We start from the raw sequence: 17,167 nt of genomic DNA, 5'->3' as shown, positions 1-17,167 counted from the left end.
AAAAGAACGGGTGGGGGCACAGGAAAGGGGGAATAAGTGAGGGGAAGGGGGGACTGGGAAGGGAGCGGAACATAGGGAAAGGGGAAAAAACAGGATCAGAGCGAAAGCGACAATATGGTTACAAAAGGCTGCAACCAGGGGCCCGGAGCAAGTAAGCACTGCAAGCAACCACCTAGTACGGTCTCTAGGCGAAAGGAGATGTTGGAGTGCAGGGGCAGATCCACATGGTGGATGCACTATTGGCAGCCATGTTGGGTGTCCCCTGGACAAAGGGAGACCCCGGAGCACAGGGACCCGACCGCATGGGGAGAGCAGTGACAGTGGCCATTTTGGACGGCCCCCTAACAAAGTGAAACCGTGGAGTGTAGGGGTACGTCCACCAGGCAAGTATGGTTAATCCCTCAGGAGTGGGGGGGGGAGGGGGACAAAAAAAACCCCACCAGGATAGTCACCTGGAATGTCAGGGACAGAAGGGCTGGGTTGGACAGACCTACCATTCCTGTTACGGGACGAGGGCCAGGGGGGTGGTAATACTGATCAATAAGGTGACGAAGACTGTTACGGGCCCTGGGGAACGGTACGTCATGGTCAGCAGTGCCCTGGACGGGGCACCGGCAGTACTTGTTAACGTGTACGCTCCCAACTGGGATGACACGAAATTAATTAAAAAGACCATGACGGAAATCCCAGACATAGGGACGCACCAACCGATTGTGGGGGAGACTTTAACTGTGTACAGGACCCAAGGACAGACAGATCAAAGCCCAAAACAGGGAAGACTTCGAACGTGGCGGAGGAACTCGGTAGTTTTATGGAGCATTTGGGGGCAGCGGACCCTTGGAGATTCACCCACCCAGGGGAGAAAGAGTTCTTCTCCCCAGTGCGCAACATATACTCTAGGATCAATTTCTTTGTGGTGGGGAAATCGTTGCTTCCAGGGCTGGTCAAGGCGAATGCATGGATGTGAGATTGGAGTCAGGCAGTGCCCAACGCCCCACATGGAGTTTGGACACTGCACTACTGGCCGACAAGGCCTTTAACGAGAAAGTATCACAGGCTGAATATATAAAAAACAATCAAAATGGGGAGGTCTCACCGTCCACGCTCTGGGAGGCGCTAAAGGCCGTGAATAGAGGGGAAATTGTCACCTTTAAAGTGCGAAGAGAGGGGAGGAGAGAGCGGCTCGGCAACAATTGACTCCATACTAGAGGTAGACCGTAGATATTCCGAGGCCCCAAGCGTAAAGCTCCTGGCGGAGAGGAAAAAGCTACAAATGGACTTTGACCTGCTCTACACGAGGAAAGCAGTGCACCAACTCCGTAAGGCACAGGGGACCCTGTACGATTACCAAGACAAAGCTAGCCATCTGCTGGCACAGTAGCTGAGAAAGCAGGCAACCACTAGAGAGATCGTGCAAATTAGAGAAAGCAGAGGTACATTGGAAGCAGACCCAGACAAGGTTAACAAATCCTTCAAGGCCTTTTACCTGGCGCTGTGCACCTCGGAGCCCCCACCCGGGGACTCGGGGATGAAGCAGTTCCTCGATGGACTGGACATAACAGTTGTGGGGGAGGACAGAAAACGGGATGGATTAAGGAGCCAGAAGCCGAGTGGGTGCGAGCGGAGGAGGCATCCTGCAGGGGACCTCGCTCCGGGCCCTCGCCACAGCGGCACTCCCATCCCTACCCAAAACACACTCCAGCAGCCCAGTGGTGGTAGCCACCTTCCAGACCTGGAACCAGCTACAGCAACAACTTGGCCTGACCGACATGTTTGACAAAGCCCCATCAGCAATAACCATACGTTCACGCCAGCACTCACTGATGCCACCTTTAAAAGGTGGAGACAAAACGGGGGACACACTGACAGTCAGGGACCTATACACCGATGGCAGGGTCACAACATTGGACAAACTGATGGAGAATTTCCAGCTAGCTAAGGGCAACAAGCACAGATACCTGCAGCTTAAAAACTTACTACGGAAGTAGACAAGAACGCACTCGCTACCACCACGACGGACGCTACTAGAAGAACTACTGGATGCAGACATTCTGGGTAGCGGGAACTGTAGCGACATGTACGAATGACTGATAGAGAGGGCTGACACTGTCCTGGACGCGACGAGGAGGAAATAGGAGGAAGACTTGGGGTTCAAAATAGGGTGGGGACACTGGAGCGAAGCACTACATAGGCTCAACTCCACCTCCACGTGCACAAGACTCGACCTAACGCAACTAAAAGTGGTACATAGAGCCCACATAACAAGAACCCGAATGAGTAGGTTCTTCCCGGCGGTGGAGGACAGATGTGAATGATGCCAAGGAGGTCCTGCCAGCCACGCCCAAATGTTCTAGTTTTGCCCCAGACTTGCTGAGTACTGGACAGCCTTCTTCGAGGCAATGTCCAAAGAAGTCTTTGGGGGATCAGATCAGCCAGATGACTTCATGGGGAGAAGGGTGGATGCCCTTGCCTTTGCCACCCTGATCGTCCGCAGTGGAATCCTGCTCAGCTGGCGGTCAGCAGCACCACCCAAAGATGCAGACTGGCTGACCGACCTTTCGGAATTTCTCTAAAAGGAGAAAATTTAATTCTGCATCTGGGGGTCGGAAGATGGCTTCCACAGACCATGGGAGCCATTAACCCGACTGTTTCAGGACCTGTTTGTGACCAGCAAACAAATATACAAGTAGCCAAGAGCCAGGGGAAAGTAGTAGCCAGGGCATGATAGAAGAGAGGGAAGGGAGCGAGGACGGGGGAAGGGTAGAGGGGCAGTGGGGGGTGGAGCAAGAGGGAGTAGCCAAGCCCAGCAGGAAAAAAGGGAGTAGCAGAGAAGAATGGGTTGAGAGGGGGATAGGGAAGGGGGGGAGCGGAGAGGAGTGGGGGGGGACAGGGAAGGAGGGTGGACGACAGAAGGATTTCAACAGAGGGGAGCCAGAAGGGAGGAAAGGGAAGGGAACACAAGTGGGGGAAGAGTGCAAGAAACGGCAACGACCACAACAAGCACAGCAGGGTGAAAGAGGGAAAGAAAGAACAGGAAGAAGGAACGACAGATGGCCGAAGCTGAGGCAAAGGGACAAAAACAAACAAAAAAAACCAGCCAAGAGATGCGAGTGACAACAGGGGCACCACCCAGATACCCCTCCCACCTAGTTTTGTTTCTTTGTTTTTTTTAAAAAACTTCCTCTTTTTTTTTGTATCTCTGTGTACATTTGTAAGTATATCATGTTAAAACCCAATAAAAACATTTTTTTTTAAAAACGGCGACGAGGCAGGCGAACAGCGCTTGGAGGCCCTCGAGAAATAATAAATAATTGAAAACATCGCTACATGAAAGCTGGCGACGGGGGAGACGAACAACAGTTGTAGCCATCGGAGAAACAAAAAATCAGAAGGAAACAACTCGGAGAGAAGGCTGCCACGTGCTCTGCTCGAAACGAACATAGTAACCGTCGGAAGCAAGTATTCTACAACAACAAATTTAGAGCTGGGGATGTTGTAAAACACAAAGGGAAACAGGCTGAGCTCGGGTTTTGCCTTTTGGGGAGAAAGGAAGCAAGGTAGTGCTGAGTATTCGTGGCACGTTGTGCACATGCAGGTCCTTCCATAGAGAAAAATAGCTTTTGCACCGTGGACTGGTTGATGAGAATACAGAGTGATAGAGCTCGTATATAGAATGATATTTTGTCGAAACTAACAAGATAGTAGCAGATATAAAAGTCCCAACATTCCTGAGCATAAGGAGGAGAAACATTTAACCTCTTAAGTCTGGTACAGCTGGAAAAGCCAGGCACAAAAACATACAAAGAGACTTTGCAGGGCCACTATTCACCAAAACTTTTAGCCATCGTAGAAGGTTTAGGTTTCATAAGCGCAACCAAGAAGAAGGTGAATTGATTACACAGTTTCTAGCTATCCTGAAAAGACTGGCTTAACACTGCGAATTCGGGGATGTGTTAAACCAGTGTTTTTCAAACTTTTTTCCCGGGACCCACTTTTACCAACCAGCCGACCTTCGCGACCCATCATTTTCGCTTACCTTTAATGTGACCGGTGAGCCTGCTTGGGCTTCAAGATCTCATTTGCTTTGTTATTCAATGTTACATTTCTTCTAAGGAATTCAGCTGATTCATGTCCTCGCTGCATCCTTTGAAAAAAAATCAAGAGGTTTGTGCTTGAACTCGCCATGCTTAGTCTTCAAATATCTTTGACGTTTTGAGGGTTTAAACTAATTTGCCAGTACCTCCCAGCATATAACACGTATGGGCTTTGCATCCTGATTTTCATTGGCACAAGAACCCAGCTGATGTTAAATGTGAGAGTATCCTAAAACTCAGGAGGGTAACTGAGAACATTGGTTCATAGAGGCGTATATTTTCAATTTGGTATACCGTGAGAAAAATGTGAACCAAGGAGGAATAGTCCAGTCATTGTGTGAACAATTAATAAAGGATAATTATTAGCATAAAAGAAAAAAACAAAGTACAAGAAGGACAGTAATAGATCACAACATATAAGTACATTGTTGGCTATCTCTCACGGTAGGATAATTTAAAAAGATTAATAGTATTTAAAGCAGTGCAGACTTGTCTAAGGACAAGGGGGAAGCTGAAACAAACCAGTTAAAACAGCTTTTTGAAGTCCGAGTCTGCAGGAGTTCTAACAGGAGCCAAACCTGCTCTGGAAAGCAAGTGTTACTCTGTGCCATTAGGCTGTAGGAGGAATTGAGAACTGTTTGTTTTTCTTTTCCTTGTTTAATTGGGAATAGAGATGGTAATTAAGGGTATTGTATTTAGTATTGTTTAAGGGGTAATTAAGGGTATTGTATTTAGTATTGTTTAAGGGGTAATTGTAAGCTATTTTCAGATGTGTTGTTAAAAGTTTAATAGTGTAATAAAAATAAAGTTTTGTTTTAAATGCCAAATCCCTATTTCTTTGTGCAATCACTCCTGGAGCGAAGTATTCTTTCCTCACAGTCTTAAAAAAATAAAATAAAATATTGGTTTTGGTCCAGTATCCTAGCCCTAGCCACTGTCTGGGATCATAATATCATGTTTCTAATTGATTGTTAATGTTATACAGTTTATTGTGTCAGAGACCTTTGATTTAAGGGGGAGTAAATGGGTATTCATAGTGTTTTTAGTATTTCCCCACAAGCAGTTTTGTAGTTGAACAGGAGTACTTTAAGAGAATGATTGCGTATCGGTCTTTGCGCAGGCAAACCGGCAGTCTAACATCGCAGCCTGCAGTGTTAACATCTTCTAAACAAAGTTCCTCATTTTGATTGAACCTCCAAGGCCTGCAGACTCGATCTTGAATCCACTACACATGTATATGTCCCAATCGTTTTTTCCCTCCAATGTTTTAATAAAAAGTGAAACATTCACTATTATGCCGCTTGATTTTTCTGTCTGTGAGGATATTTCACTTTGGTTGGCTGCTTACCCTGCTTGATGACATCACTGTTATTGGATGCCAATTGCCCCGTGAACTTGAAGCTAATGGATGATACGAAAGGGGAAATTTATGTCACAGAGATTGCCATGAAATCCGCACTGTAGTTGTGGAATTGTCACAGCCTAAACTAAATTATAAAGTGAAGGAGTAGTCACAACACCTATATCTAGTAAGTAAAAGAAGAATCTTTATTGACTGGCATCCCCTCACTTCAGTCTTACCGGTGCAAAATGGTTTCCTTAAGTCCTCCCATTTCTAGAGTTGAATGTTGCGGAAGTTAAATGTCCTAATGGAGCTTAAAACGTAGAATAACCATTAAAGTTAAATGGAGTATGCGTGCTGGTCTGTTCACTGAAACATATCCATTAAAATTACCCTGAACATTCAGAGTTGTTGGGAGCTTGGAGTCATTGTGACTATCAGTGAAGTCTTATTTATTTCTTGCAGTCAGGCCTTTTCATGGCCATGCTACATGATTTGGGAAAGATGGTTTCCGCAATGCAATATAACATTTCCTTTTTCCAACTGTTTATATCAATGGCTTGGATGAAGGGACCAAATGTATGGCTGCTAAATTTGCTTATGAGACCAAGTAGGGAAAGTAAGTTGTCAAGCGGAGGTAAAGAGTGGGTAAAGATTTGGCATTGTGTATAATGTGGGAAACTGTGAACTTAAATTTTTCCAATTAAGAGCAATTTACCATGACCAATCCACCTGTTTGGGTTTTGGGGGTGAGACCCACGAAGGCACACGGTGAATGTGCAAAATCCACACGGACTGACCTGAGGCTGGGATCGAACCTGGGTCCTCGGTGCCGTGAGGCAGCAGTACTAACCACTACATCATCGGGAAAATGTGAACTTGTCCTGTTTGGCAGGAAGAAAAGAAAAGCAGCACATTATATAAATAGAGAGAGATTGCAGAACTCTTAAGGTACAGAGGGATCTGGGTGTCCTGGTACATTAATCACACAAAGTTAGTATGTAGGCACAGCAAATGAGTAGGAAGACAAAAGGAATGTTTTTATTACTAGGAGAATAGAATATAAAAGTAGGGAAGTTTTACTGCAGCTGTACAGGGTCTCTGTACAGAGACCACACCTGGAGTACTGTGTACAGTTTTGGCCTCCTTATTTGAAAAAGGATATAATTGTGTTAGGAACTTTTCAGAGAAGGTTCACTCGACGCATTCCGGAATGAAGGGCTTGTCTTATGAAGAAAAGTTGAATAGGTTAGGCCTTAACCCATTGGAGTTTTGAGGAATGAGAGATGATCTTATTGAAACATAGAAGATCTGAGGGGACCTGAAAGGGTGGATAACGGGAGGATATTTCCTTGTGTGTATGGTTGGGGGCGGGCAGTAAATGCCGCGCTATATTTCTAAATATACTTCCTAGTGTGCGCACTGTAATACCTGTCCTTTTACTTTACCTGTTCGTGTTATGTTTACCTTAAAATGCTGTTCAGTTGGGCAGCACGGTGGCGCAGTGAGTAGTACTGCTGTCTCACAGCGCCAAGCTCCCAGGTTCGATCCTGGCTCTGGGTCATTGTCCGTGTGGAGTTTGCACATTCTACCCGTGTTTCGGCCCCACAACCCAAAGATGTGCAGGGCCAGTGGATTGGCCATGCTAAATTGCCCCTTATTTGGAAAAATGAATTGGGTACTCTAAATTTAAAAACAAAAATATTGTTCAGTTTATTGTTCTTATAGCAACTAAACTATTGTGAATGAGCAGTATCTCTATTGTTAGTTAAAGTGCAAATGTTGGTCTTCAGCAACAGGTTAGAAATAGCCCGTACTCTGTAAATAGTCAGCTTCTTATGTGAAATTCATAAAGAAATGAAATGCAAATAAGTTTTAAAAAACTGAAAATAATTTCTCTCCACTAATCTACTGGATTTTTAATAAAGAAAGAATTGAAACGTATCTCCAAATATTTACAGTAATTTTGGAAAACGTTTCCCATATATTTTGTAACATTGTATCAACCAGAAATAATTCAATTTGGAACGTTTTTTTCCCCTACATGTTAGCGATGCTGATCCACTTGATAATTCCCAAAGTTCTGAAAAGCAGAAATGGGAAATTATCTTTACTTTTTTACCTTGTCGAATAGTATACTATATATTCTCTCAATTTTACAGTTTCTTACTTTAATTGAAGGTAAAACAAATTCTTACAGCCTATATTATTTTCCCAGTTCTGACTGACAGCAGATTAGCCAGAAAATGGAGCCTGTACCTCAAGGAAAGAAAATGGTGGCACCAACTGTATCTCAGATAAATGCTGAATATGTTACTCAGGTAAGGGGTTTGCAAATGACCCATCAGTATTTCCATCCAATCTTTTTTGTATTTCGTAACTGGAAAAAAAACCTCAGATCTTTTTCAGCAGGCGTTTACACCCTTTGTGACCATAATCGTTTCAAACAAGAGGTTGCATAATGTCTGTATCAAATTCTGTCATGCATGATACCTGTAGTATTCCTAGACACATGTAGGAGGTAATATTTTAAGCTGTAATATTAGGGCGGCACGGTAGCCCAGTGGTTAGCACTGAAGACCCGTGTTCAATCCCGCCCCCGGGTCACTGCCCGTGTGGAGTTTGCACATTCTTCCCGTGACTGCGTGAGTTTCACCCCCACAACCAAAGATGTGCAGGGTAGGTGAATTGGCCACACTAAATTGCCCCTTGGAAAACAAAATGATTGGAATAATCTAAATTATAATTTTTAAAAAAAGATTAATACAGTACTGATGATTGGTTGAGCAGAGAAGTGGCAGATGAAGTTCAGTGCAGAGAAGTGTGAGGTGAATCATTTTGGCAGGAAGAACATGGAGAGACAGTATGAAACAAAGGGAGAAACTCGAAAGGAGGTGGATCAGAGACACCTCGGTGTGTATGTACATCAGATGGCAGGTCATGTTGAGAGAGAGGTAATAAAACATACAGTATCGTAGGCTTTATTAATTGGGGCACTGAATGCAAGAGTAAGGAGGTCATATTGAATATGTATAAGACACTAGTTAGGCTTTATCTGATTTATTGCATCCAGTCTGGGTGCCGTACCTGAGGAAGGATAGAGAGAGTACAGAGGAGATTCACAAGAATGATTCCAGGGATGAATAACTTTAGCTTGAGGATAGATTGGAGATGTTGGGAATGTTTTCCTTAGAGAAAAGAAGGCTGAGAGAAGACTCAATAGTGGTATTCACGATTTTGAAGAGTATGAGCAGTGTAAATAATGAGAAACTGTTCCCAATCAAGAGTGCGTCAAGAGCTGGAGGGCACAGATTCAAAGTAATTGGCAAAAGGAGTAAAAGTGACACGAAAATAAATTTCACCCACAAGGTGGTTGGAGTCTGGAAAGAACTTCCTGGGAGGGTGGCGGAGATATTCAAAAGGGAATTCAATTACTATCAAAAGCAAAATAATGTGTAATAGGGATATAACAGGGGAGTGGGATTAGATATAATGCTCTTTCTGAGAGTCAGTGCAGAATCGATGGACAGAATGACCACCTCTATCGTAAAGATTCTGTGATCACACAAATGATGTGCCAGTTTATATTACATGGGATGCAACATTATATTTAACACTTAAATATCAATTGTAACAGCTATTCCTGTTGATTCCGTTACTTCCTATTTCTGTCATTTTATATTTATCGTTTTTGGTTCATGGATCGTTAATGGAGACATAACTTTTCGTCAAGCAGAGGAAGTAAAGAACTCAAAGTGTTAAATAGTACAGTGTGTTATAAGGTTTTGCATTTTGGGCAGAAGAAACCAGCCTTTATGGTACCCTGGAGATTGGAGGGGTTCATTTCGATTGGTTGGCTGGTGGCCAATGGATTGACCAGGGACAGTATTCTGTCCGACAACCGACAGTGATTGGTTCCTGTCAGGTAGCGTTTCTCCGAGAGAACCCAGGAGAAGCCACTGGACCTTCAAGGTGGAAGCAGCTTGCGCTCTCTGTGCTCTGCTGCCTACTGTCTAAAGGCAGAGGCTTCTAGACCCTGAAAGAAGAAGCAAGTCTCTCGCTCTGCTCTCATATGCTGGCTGCCTGCTATTTCTGTGAGTACAGTGAAAACCATTGCAAGCTGAAAGAAAAACTAACTTCTATGTGAAAGCCTAGACTGAGAAAGGAATACTTGAAGGCAGCCTTTCATCATTATTTTACACGTGTGTGTGTGTGTGCATATAGAGGGTGGATGAGTTAAAAGGCAGGAGAGGTTAGAGATTATATAGTAGTTAACCAGTTGTATTTATTGCCTATTTAAGTATAGCTGCTGTTAATAATAGAAAGTTAATTGTGTTCAAATTTACAAGCCTGGTGACTGTAGTTATTGGGCAGCTGAAGGCCTCGGGTATTAGAACAAAGAACAAAGAAATGTACAGCACAGGAACAGGCCCTTCAGCCCTCCAGGCCCCTGCCGACCATGCTGCCCGACTAAACTCAATCTTCTACACTTCCTGGGTCCGTATCCCTCTATTCCCATCCTATTCATGTATTTGTCAAGATGCCCCTTAAATGTCACTATCGTCCCTGCTTCCACCACCTCCTCCGGAAGCGAGTTCCAGGCACCCACTACCCTCTGCGTAAAAAACTTGCCTCGTACATCTACTCTAAACCTTGCCCCTCTCACCTTAAACCTATGCCCCTAGTAATTGACCCCTCTACCCTGGGGAAAAGCCTCTGACTATCCACTCTGTCTATGCCCCTCATAATTTTGTAGACCTCTATCAGGTCGCCCCTCAACCTCCTTCGTTCCAGTGAGAACAAACCGAGTTTATTCAACCGCTCCTCATAGCTAATGCCCTCCATACCAGGCAACATTCTGGTAAATCTCTTCTGCACCCTCTCTAAAGCCTCCACATCCTTCTGGTAGTGTGGCGACCAGAATTGAACACTATACTCCAAGTGTGGCCTAACTAAGGTTCTATACAGCTGCAACATGACTTGCCAATTCTTATACTCAATGCCCCGGCCAATGAAGGCAAGCATGCCGTTTGCCTTCTTGACTACCTTCTCCACTTGTGTTGCCCCTTTCAGTGACCTGTGGACCTGTACTCCTAGATCTCTCTGACTGTCATACTCTTGAGGTTTCTCCATTCACTGTATATTCCCTACCTGCATTAGACCTTCCAAAATGCATTACCTCACATTTGTCCGGATTAAACTCCATCTGCCATCTCGCCGCCCAAGTCGCCAAACAATCTAAATCCTGCTGTATCCTCTGACAGTCCTCATCGCTATCCGCAATTCCACCAACCTTTGTGTCGTCTGCAAACTTACTAATCAGACCAGTTACATTTTCCTCCAAATCATTTATATATACTACAAACAGCAAAGGTCCCAGCACTGATCCCTATGGAACACCACTGGTCACAGTCCTCCAATTAGAAAAGCATCCTTCTATTGCTACTCTCTGCCTTCTATGACCTAGCCAGTTCTGTATCCACCTTGCCAGCTCACCCCTGATCCTGTGTGACTTCACCTTTTGTACTAGTCTACCATGAGGGACCTTGTCAAAGGCCTTACTAAGGTCCATATAGACAACATCCACTGCCCTACCTGCATCAATCATCTTAGTGACCGCCTCGAAAAACTCTATCAAGTTAGTGAGACACGACCTCCCCTTCACAAAACCATGCGTCCTCTCACTAATACGTCCATTTGCTTCCAAATGGGAGTAGATCCTGTCGCGAAGAATTCTCTCCAGTAATTTCCCTACCACTGAAGTAAGGCTCACTGGCCTGTAGTTCCCTGGATTATCCTTGCTACCCTTCTTAAACAGAGGAACAACATTGGCTATTCTCCAGTCCTCCGGGACATCACCTGAAGACAGTGAGGATCCAAAGATTTCTGTCAAGGCCTCAGCAATTTCCTCTCCAGCCTCCTTCAGTATTTTGGGGTAGATCCCATCAGGCCCTGGGGACTTATCTACCTTAATATTTTTTAAGACACCCAACACCTTGTCTTTTTGGATCTCAATGTGACCCAGGCTATCTACACACCCTTCTCCAGACTCAACATCTACCAATTTCTTCTCTTTGGTGAATACTGATGCAATACTGATGCAAAGTATTCATTTAGTACCTCGCCCATTTCCTCTGGCTCCACACATAGATTCCCTTGCCTATCCTTCAGTGGGCCAACCCTTTCCCTGGCTACCCTCTTGTTTTTTATGTACATGTAAAAAGCCTTGGGATTTTCCTTAACCCTATTTGCCAATGACTTTTCGTGACCCCTTCTAGCCCGCCTGACTCCTTGCTTAAGTTCCTTCCTACTTTCCTTATATTCCACACAGGCTTCGTCTGTTCCCAGCCATTTAGCCCTAACAAGTGCCTCCTTTTTCTTTTTGACGAGGCCTACAATATCTCTCGTTATCCAAGGTTCCCGAAAATTGCCGTATTTATCCTTCTTCCTCACAGGAACATGCCGGTCCTGAATTCCTTTCAACTGACACTTGAAAGCCTCCCACATGTCAGATGTTGATTTGCCCTCAAACATCCGCCCCCAATCTATGTTCTTCAGTTCCCGCCTAATATTGTTATAATTAGCCTTCCCCCAATTTAGCACATTCATCCTAGGACCACTCTTATCCTTGTCCACCAGCACTTTAAAACTTACTGAATTGTGGTCATTGTTCCCGAAATGCTCCCCTACTGAAACATCTACCACCTGGCCGGGCTCATTCCCCAATACCAGGTCCAGTACCGCCCCTTCCCTAGTTGGGCTGTCCACATATTATATTAAGAAGCCCTCCTGGATGCTCCTTACAAACTCCGCCCGTCTAAGCCCCTGGCACTAAGTGAGTCCCAGTCAATATTGGGGAAGTTGAAGTCTCCCATCACCACAACCCTGTTGGTTTTACTCTTTTCCAAAATCTGTCTACCTATCTGCTCCTCTATCTCCCGCTGGCTGTTGGGAGGCCTGTAGTAAACCCCCAACATTGTGACTGCACCCTTCTTATTCCTGATCTCTACCCATATAGCCTCACTGCCCTCTGAGGTGTCCTCCCGCAGTACAGCTGTGATATTCTCCCGAACCAGTAGCGCAACTCCGCCACCCCTTTTACATCCCCCTCTATCCCGCCTGAAACATCTAAATCCTGGAACGTTTAGCTGCCAATCCTGCCCTTCCCTCAACCAGGTCTCTGTAATGGCAACAACATCATAGTTCCAAGTACTAATCCAAGCTCTAAGTTCATCTGCCTTACCCGTAATACTTCTTGCATAAAAACATATGCACTTCAGGCCACCAGACCCGCTGTGTTCAGCAACTTCTCCCTGTCTGCTCTACCTCAGAGCCCCACTGTCCCTATTCCCTAGTTCTCCCTCAATGCTCTCACCTTCTGACCTATTGCTCCTGTGCCCACCCCCCTGCCATACTAGTTTAAACCCTCTCGTGTGACACTAGCAAACCTCGCGGCCAGGATATTTATGCCTCTCCAGTTTAGATGCAACCCGTCCTTCTTGTATCATATTTACAGTGCAGAAGGAGGCCATTCGTCCCATCGAGTCTGCACCGGCTCTTGGAAAGAGCACCCTACCCAAGGTCAACACCTCCACCCTATCCCCATAACCCAGTAACCCCACCCAACACTAAGGGCAATTTATCATGGCCAATCCACCTAACCTGCACATCTTTGGACTGTGGGAGGAAACCGGAGCACCCGGAGGAATCCCCCGCACACACTGGGAGGATGTGCAGACTCCGCACAGACAGTGACCCAAACCGGAATCGAACCTGGGACCCTTGAGCTGTGAAGCAATTGTGCTATCCACAATGCTACTGTGCTGCCCGTCACACCTGCCCCGGAAGAGCTCCCAGTGGTCCAGATAACGGAAACACACCCTCCAACACCAGCTGTTTAGCCACGTGTTTAGCTGCTCTATCTTCCTATTTCTAGCCTCACTGGCACGAGGCACAGGGAGTAATCCCGAGATTACAACCCTAGAGGTCCTGTCTTTTAACTTTCTGCCTAGCTCACTGAACTCCTGCTGCAAGACCTCATGCCCCTTCCTGCCTATGTCGTTAGTACCAATATATACAACGACCTCTGCCTGTTTGCCCTCCCCCTTCAGGATGCCCTCTACCCGTTCGGAGACATCCTGGCACCAGGGAGGCAACATACCATCCTGGAGTCTCTTTCACGTCCACAGAAGCGCCTATCTGTGCCCCTGACTATAGAGTCCCCTATTACTATTGCTCTTCTGCGCTTTGACCCTCCTTTCTGAACATCAGAGCCAGCCGTGGTGCCACTGCTCTGGCTGCTGCTGTTGTTTTCCCCTGATAGGCTATGCCCCCCGACAGTATCCAAAGGGGTATACCTGTTCGAGAGGGGGACAACCACGGGGGATTCCTGCACTGACTGCCTGCCCTTTCTGGTGGTCACCCATTTCTCTGCCTGCACCTTGGGTGTGACCACATTTATATAACTGCGATCTATGACGCTTTCCGCCACCTGCATGCTCCTAAGTGCATCCAATTGCTGCTCCAACCGAACCATGCGGTCTGTGAGGAGCTCCAGTTGGGTGCACTTTCTGCAGATGAAGCCATCCGGGACGCTGGAAGCCTCCCGGACCTGCCACATCTCACAGTCAGAGCACTGCACCCCTCTAACTGACATTGCGTCAATTAATTAAAATTAAAAGTTTTAAAAAAAAATTTATATATATATATTTTTTAAAGTTACTGTTAACTATCTGTTTCCTAGCACTAGATTTCTAATATAAATGCGAAAGCTAAATATAGTACTCTCCGATCTCTGGCTTACATACTCCTCTAAATTATAATTAAGTAATTATGTTTAATTAGTTACCAATGCTTAATTTTTTTAATTTAGTGTAGATTCCCAACCAGCCACTCAGGTTACAGCTTTTCTGTGATGTCACTTCAGTTTCCCCCCCGACACACACAATTTGAAAAAGGTATAAAAGTAAAAATCACTTACTTACCTTCTTACCTTCTGAGTGTCTTCGATGTTCTCAGGTTCTCTCCCTGACAGAGACTGCTCCTCCTCCTCCGAATGGCACCCGAAACTAGGCCGCGATCTTTTAAAATCTCCACTCTGACTCGCAGCTCCTGCGCTTTTTAAATCTCCCGCGCTTTTTAAATCTCCCGGCTCCCTCTCCTCTTGCGCTGTTTTCAATGTCCCGGCTCTCTTTCCTCCCGCGCTTTTTAAATCTCCCGCGCTTTTTAAATCTCCCGCGCTTTTTAAATCTCCCGCGCTTTTTAAATCTCCCGCGCTTTTTAAATCTCCCGCGCTTTTTAAATCTCCCGCGCTTTTTAAATCTCCCGCGCTTTTTAAATCTCCCGCGCTTTTTAAATCTCCCGCGCTTTTTAAATCTCCCGCGCTTTTTAAATCTCCCGGCTTTCTCTCCACTCGCGCTGTTTTCAATGTCCCGGCTCACTCGCCACTCGCGCTGTTTTCAATGTCCCGCTCTCTCTCCTCTCGCGCTGTTTTCAGTGTCCCGGCTTTCTCTCCACTCGCGCTGTTTTCAATGTCCCGGCTCACTCTCCACTCGCGCTGTTTCCAATGTCCCGGCTCACTCACCTCTCGCGCTGTTTTCAGTGTCCCGGCTTTCTCTCCACTCGCGCTGTTTTCAATGTCCCGGCTCACTCACCACTCGCGCTGTTTTCAGTGTCCCGGCTCTCTCTCCACTCGCGCTGTTTTCAGTGTCCCGGCTTTCTCTCCACTCGCGCTGTTTTCAATGTCCCGGCTCACTCTCCACTCGCGCTGTTTTCAATGTCCCGGCTGTCTCTCCTCCTGCGCTGTTTTCAATGTCCCGGCTTTCTCTCCTCCCGCGCTCTCTCCACTCGCGCTGTTTTCAATGTCCCGGCTTTCTCTCCTCCCGCGCTGTTTTCAATGTCCCGGCTTTCTCTCCTCCCGCGCTCTCTCCTCTCGCGCTGTTTTCAATGTCCCGGCTCACTCTCCATGCGCGCTGTTTTCAATTTTAAAATAAAAATTAATTTCAACCATGTTGCGACTCCGCATCAAGTGGGGCTGGTATTGACCGCGCACTGGCCCAGGGTGTCGTAACACAAGTTCCCCATTTATGTTTAATTTATCCAGAAATGCTATTTTAATAGAGGTAAAAGATTTCACGGAGGGTGAATGACTGAGGCCATCCTTATTAAATGTGGCACAGGTAATGGAATATGGCGAGTACATCTATTTTTAATCCATTGGATGTTGTCTGATAAAAATATGCTGTCTGACTATCCAGTCAGTCAAAGTTGTTGCATAGACTTGCACAGGTCTGCCATGTCCGTTTCCGCTGAAGCCTTATTTTAGAAGTGTTTACAATATCTATTTTCATATTTTCAGCTATCAAATAGATATTGGGCACCTCACGTAAAGAAAAAAATGACGTTTGATTCAAAGGTAAATCATGTTTTGTTTTCTTATGTTCAAATTATGTACACTGTACAGAACCCTTTTGAAAAGTGGAAGCGCCAACAAAATACTAGATTTGTTTTCACACTTGTTGACTCAACTGCAGATTTAGATAACTGGAGATTATTATGACTCAAGTTTGTTATGCAGATTCGATGGACTATTCAGATGGACCAGGGTGGCACGGTGGTTAGCACTGCTGCCTCATAGCGCCAGGGACCCAGGTTCAATTCCAGCCTTGGGTTATTGTGTGGAGCTTGCACTTTCTCCTTGTGCCTACATGGGCTTCCTGGTGCTCTGGTTTTCTCCTGTAGTCCAAAGAAGTACAGGTTAGGTGGATTGGTCATGCTAAATTGCCCTTTAGTGTCCAGGGATGTGCAGATTAGGTGGGGGTTTTGGGGTTACGGGGATAGGGCTGGGGAATGGGCATAGATAGGGTGATCTTTCAGAGGGTTGGTGCAGAGTCGATTGGCCAAATGGCACAGTCGGAATTCTATGGTTTTAAAGTACAATTCCTTCCCATTATTCTGAATGTAATCTAGCTGCACCACTTTCAACGGAACTGTTCGATCGATCTGTTTTCTTCACATAGCTCTACACAAAAAAATAATCAGTTTTCATGTTGAGGCATTGGAAATAAATTGACTCATTCTGGTATTGTCTATTCCTTTACTTTCTATGTTGCAAACAGGTCATTGAAGATGTGTATCAGAAAGAGATTGTAAAGACAAAGTAAGTTGCACCTATTTCTGTGTCAGCCTTTTTTCTAGAGCTATCTTCTATGTTCTACCTTGTACTAAAGGATTCATCAGTTCTAAAAATGCGCTGCATCTCATCACATATGTGGCCATTATTTTGGTCTTATCAAGGGACGAATATTTTTGGTACCTGAATATTTTTTCATGTAAATTTTGTGTGTTGCTAAAAAGTGCCCGTTCCTTCCATAAAAGATCTGGAGATAGGAAATTGAAATAAATCTTACATTGCTGTTGAATAGAGAAGGATGGGGGTAGGGACGAATAGATGTTCCAAAGTAAACATGAAATGAGAGTGATGGCATTGCAACTCTCCATAAGAATTTGAGGCACCACATGCCTTTCACTTTCAGTATAATCAAGGATATAAACATCAGAATGAACATGTTTATCTCCATAGAAGCCAGTTTGGTGTATTGAAAGGCCTAATTTAAACATCTAATTTGTTTTCCAATCAAATATAAACTTTTAATTAAAACCTTGTGCCTAAACTATACAAAATGTTGGTCTTGAAAATGAGCTTCAGTATCATATTTTTGAATTTGGAGAG

General features: G+C 45.2%; 1 protein-coding gene across 1 annotated transcript in view; it reads left to right on the top strand.

Moving 5' to 3' along the window:
• The first annotated feature begins 5,604 nt into the window (after positions 1 to 5,604).
• Positions 5,605 to 17,167, top strand: part of LOC140407167 (RNA helicase aquarius-like) — a 79,933-nt gene continuing 68,370 nt past the window's right edge. The window contains exons 1-4 of the mRNA XM_072494852.1: positions 5,605 to 5,623; positions 7,655 to 7,757; positions 15,794 to 15,850; positions 16,554 to 16,594. Coding sequence (XP_072350953.1) covers positions 7,683 to 7,757; positions 15,794 to 15,850; positions 16,554 to 16,594 — 173 coding nt within the window. The 5' untranslated portion in view covers positions 5,605 to 5,623; positions 7,655 to 7,682. The remainder of the gene's footprint in view (positions 5,624 to 7,654; positions 7,758 to 15,793; positions 15,851 to 16,553; positions 16,595 to 17,167) is intronic.

Source organism: Scyliorhinus torazame, chromosome 2 (genome assembly GCF_047496885.1).
Source record: "Scyliorhinus torazame isolate Kashiwa2021f chromosome 2, sScyTor2.1, whole genome shotgun sequence".
NCBI lineage: Eukaryota > Metazoa > Chordata > Chondrichthyes > Carcharhiniformes > Scyliorhinidae > Scyliorhinus > Scyliorhinus torazame.
Note: the sequence above shows the minus strand (reverse complement) of the source record. Positions and strands in the feature narration are given on the sequence as shown.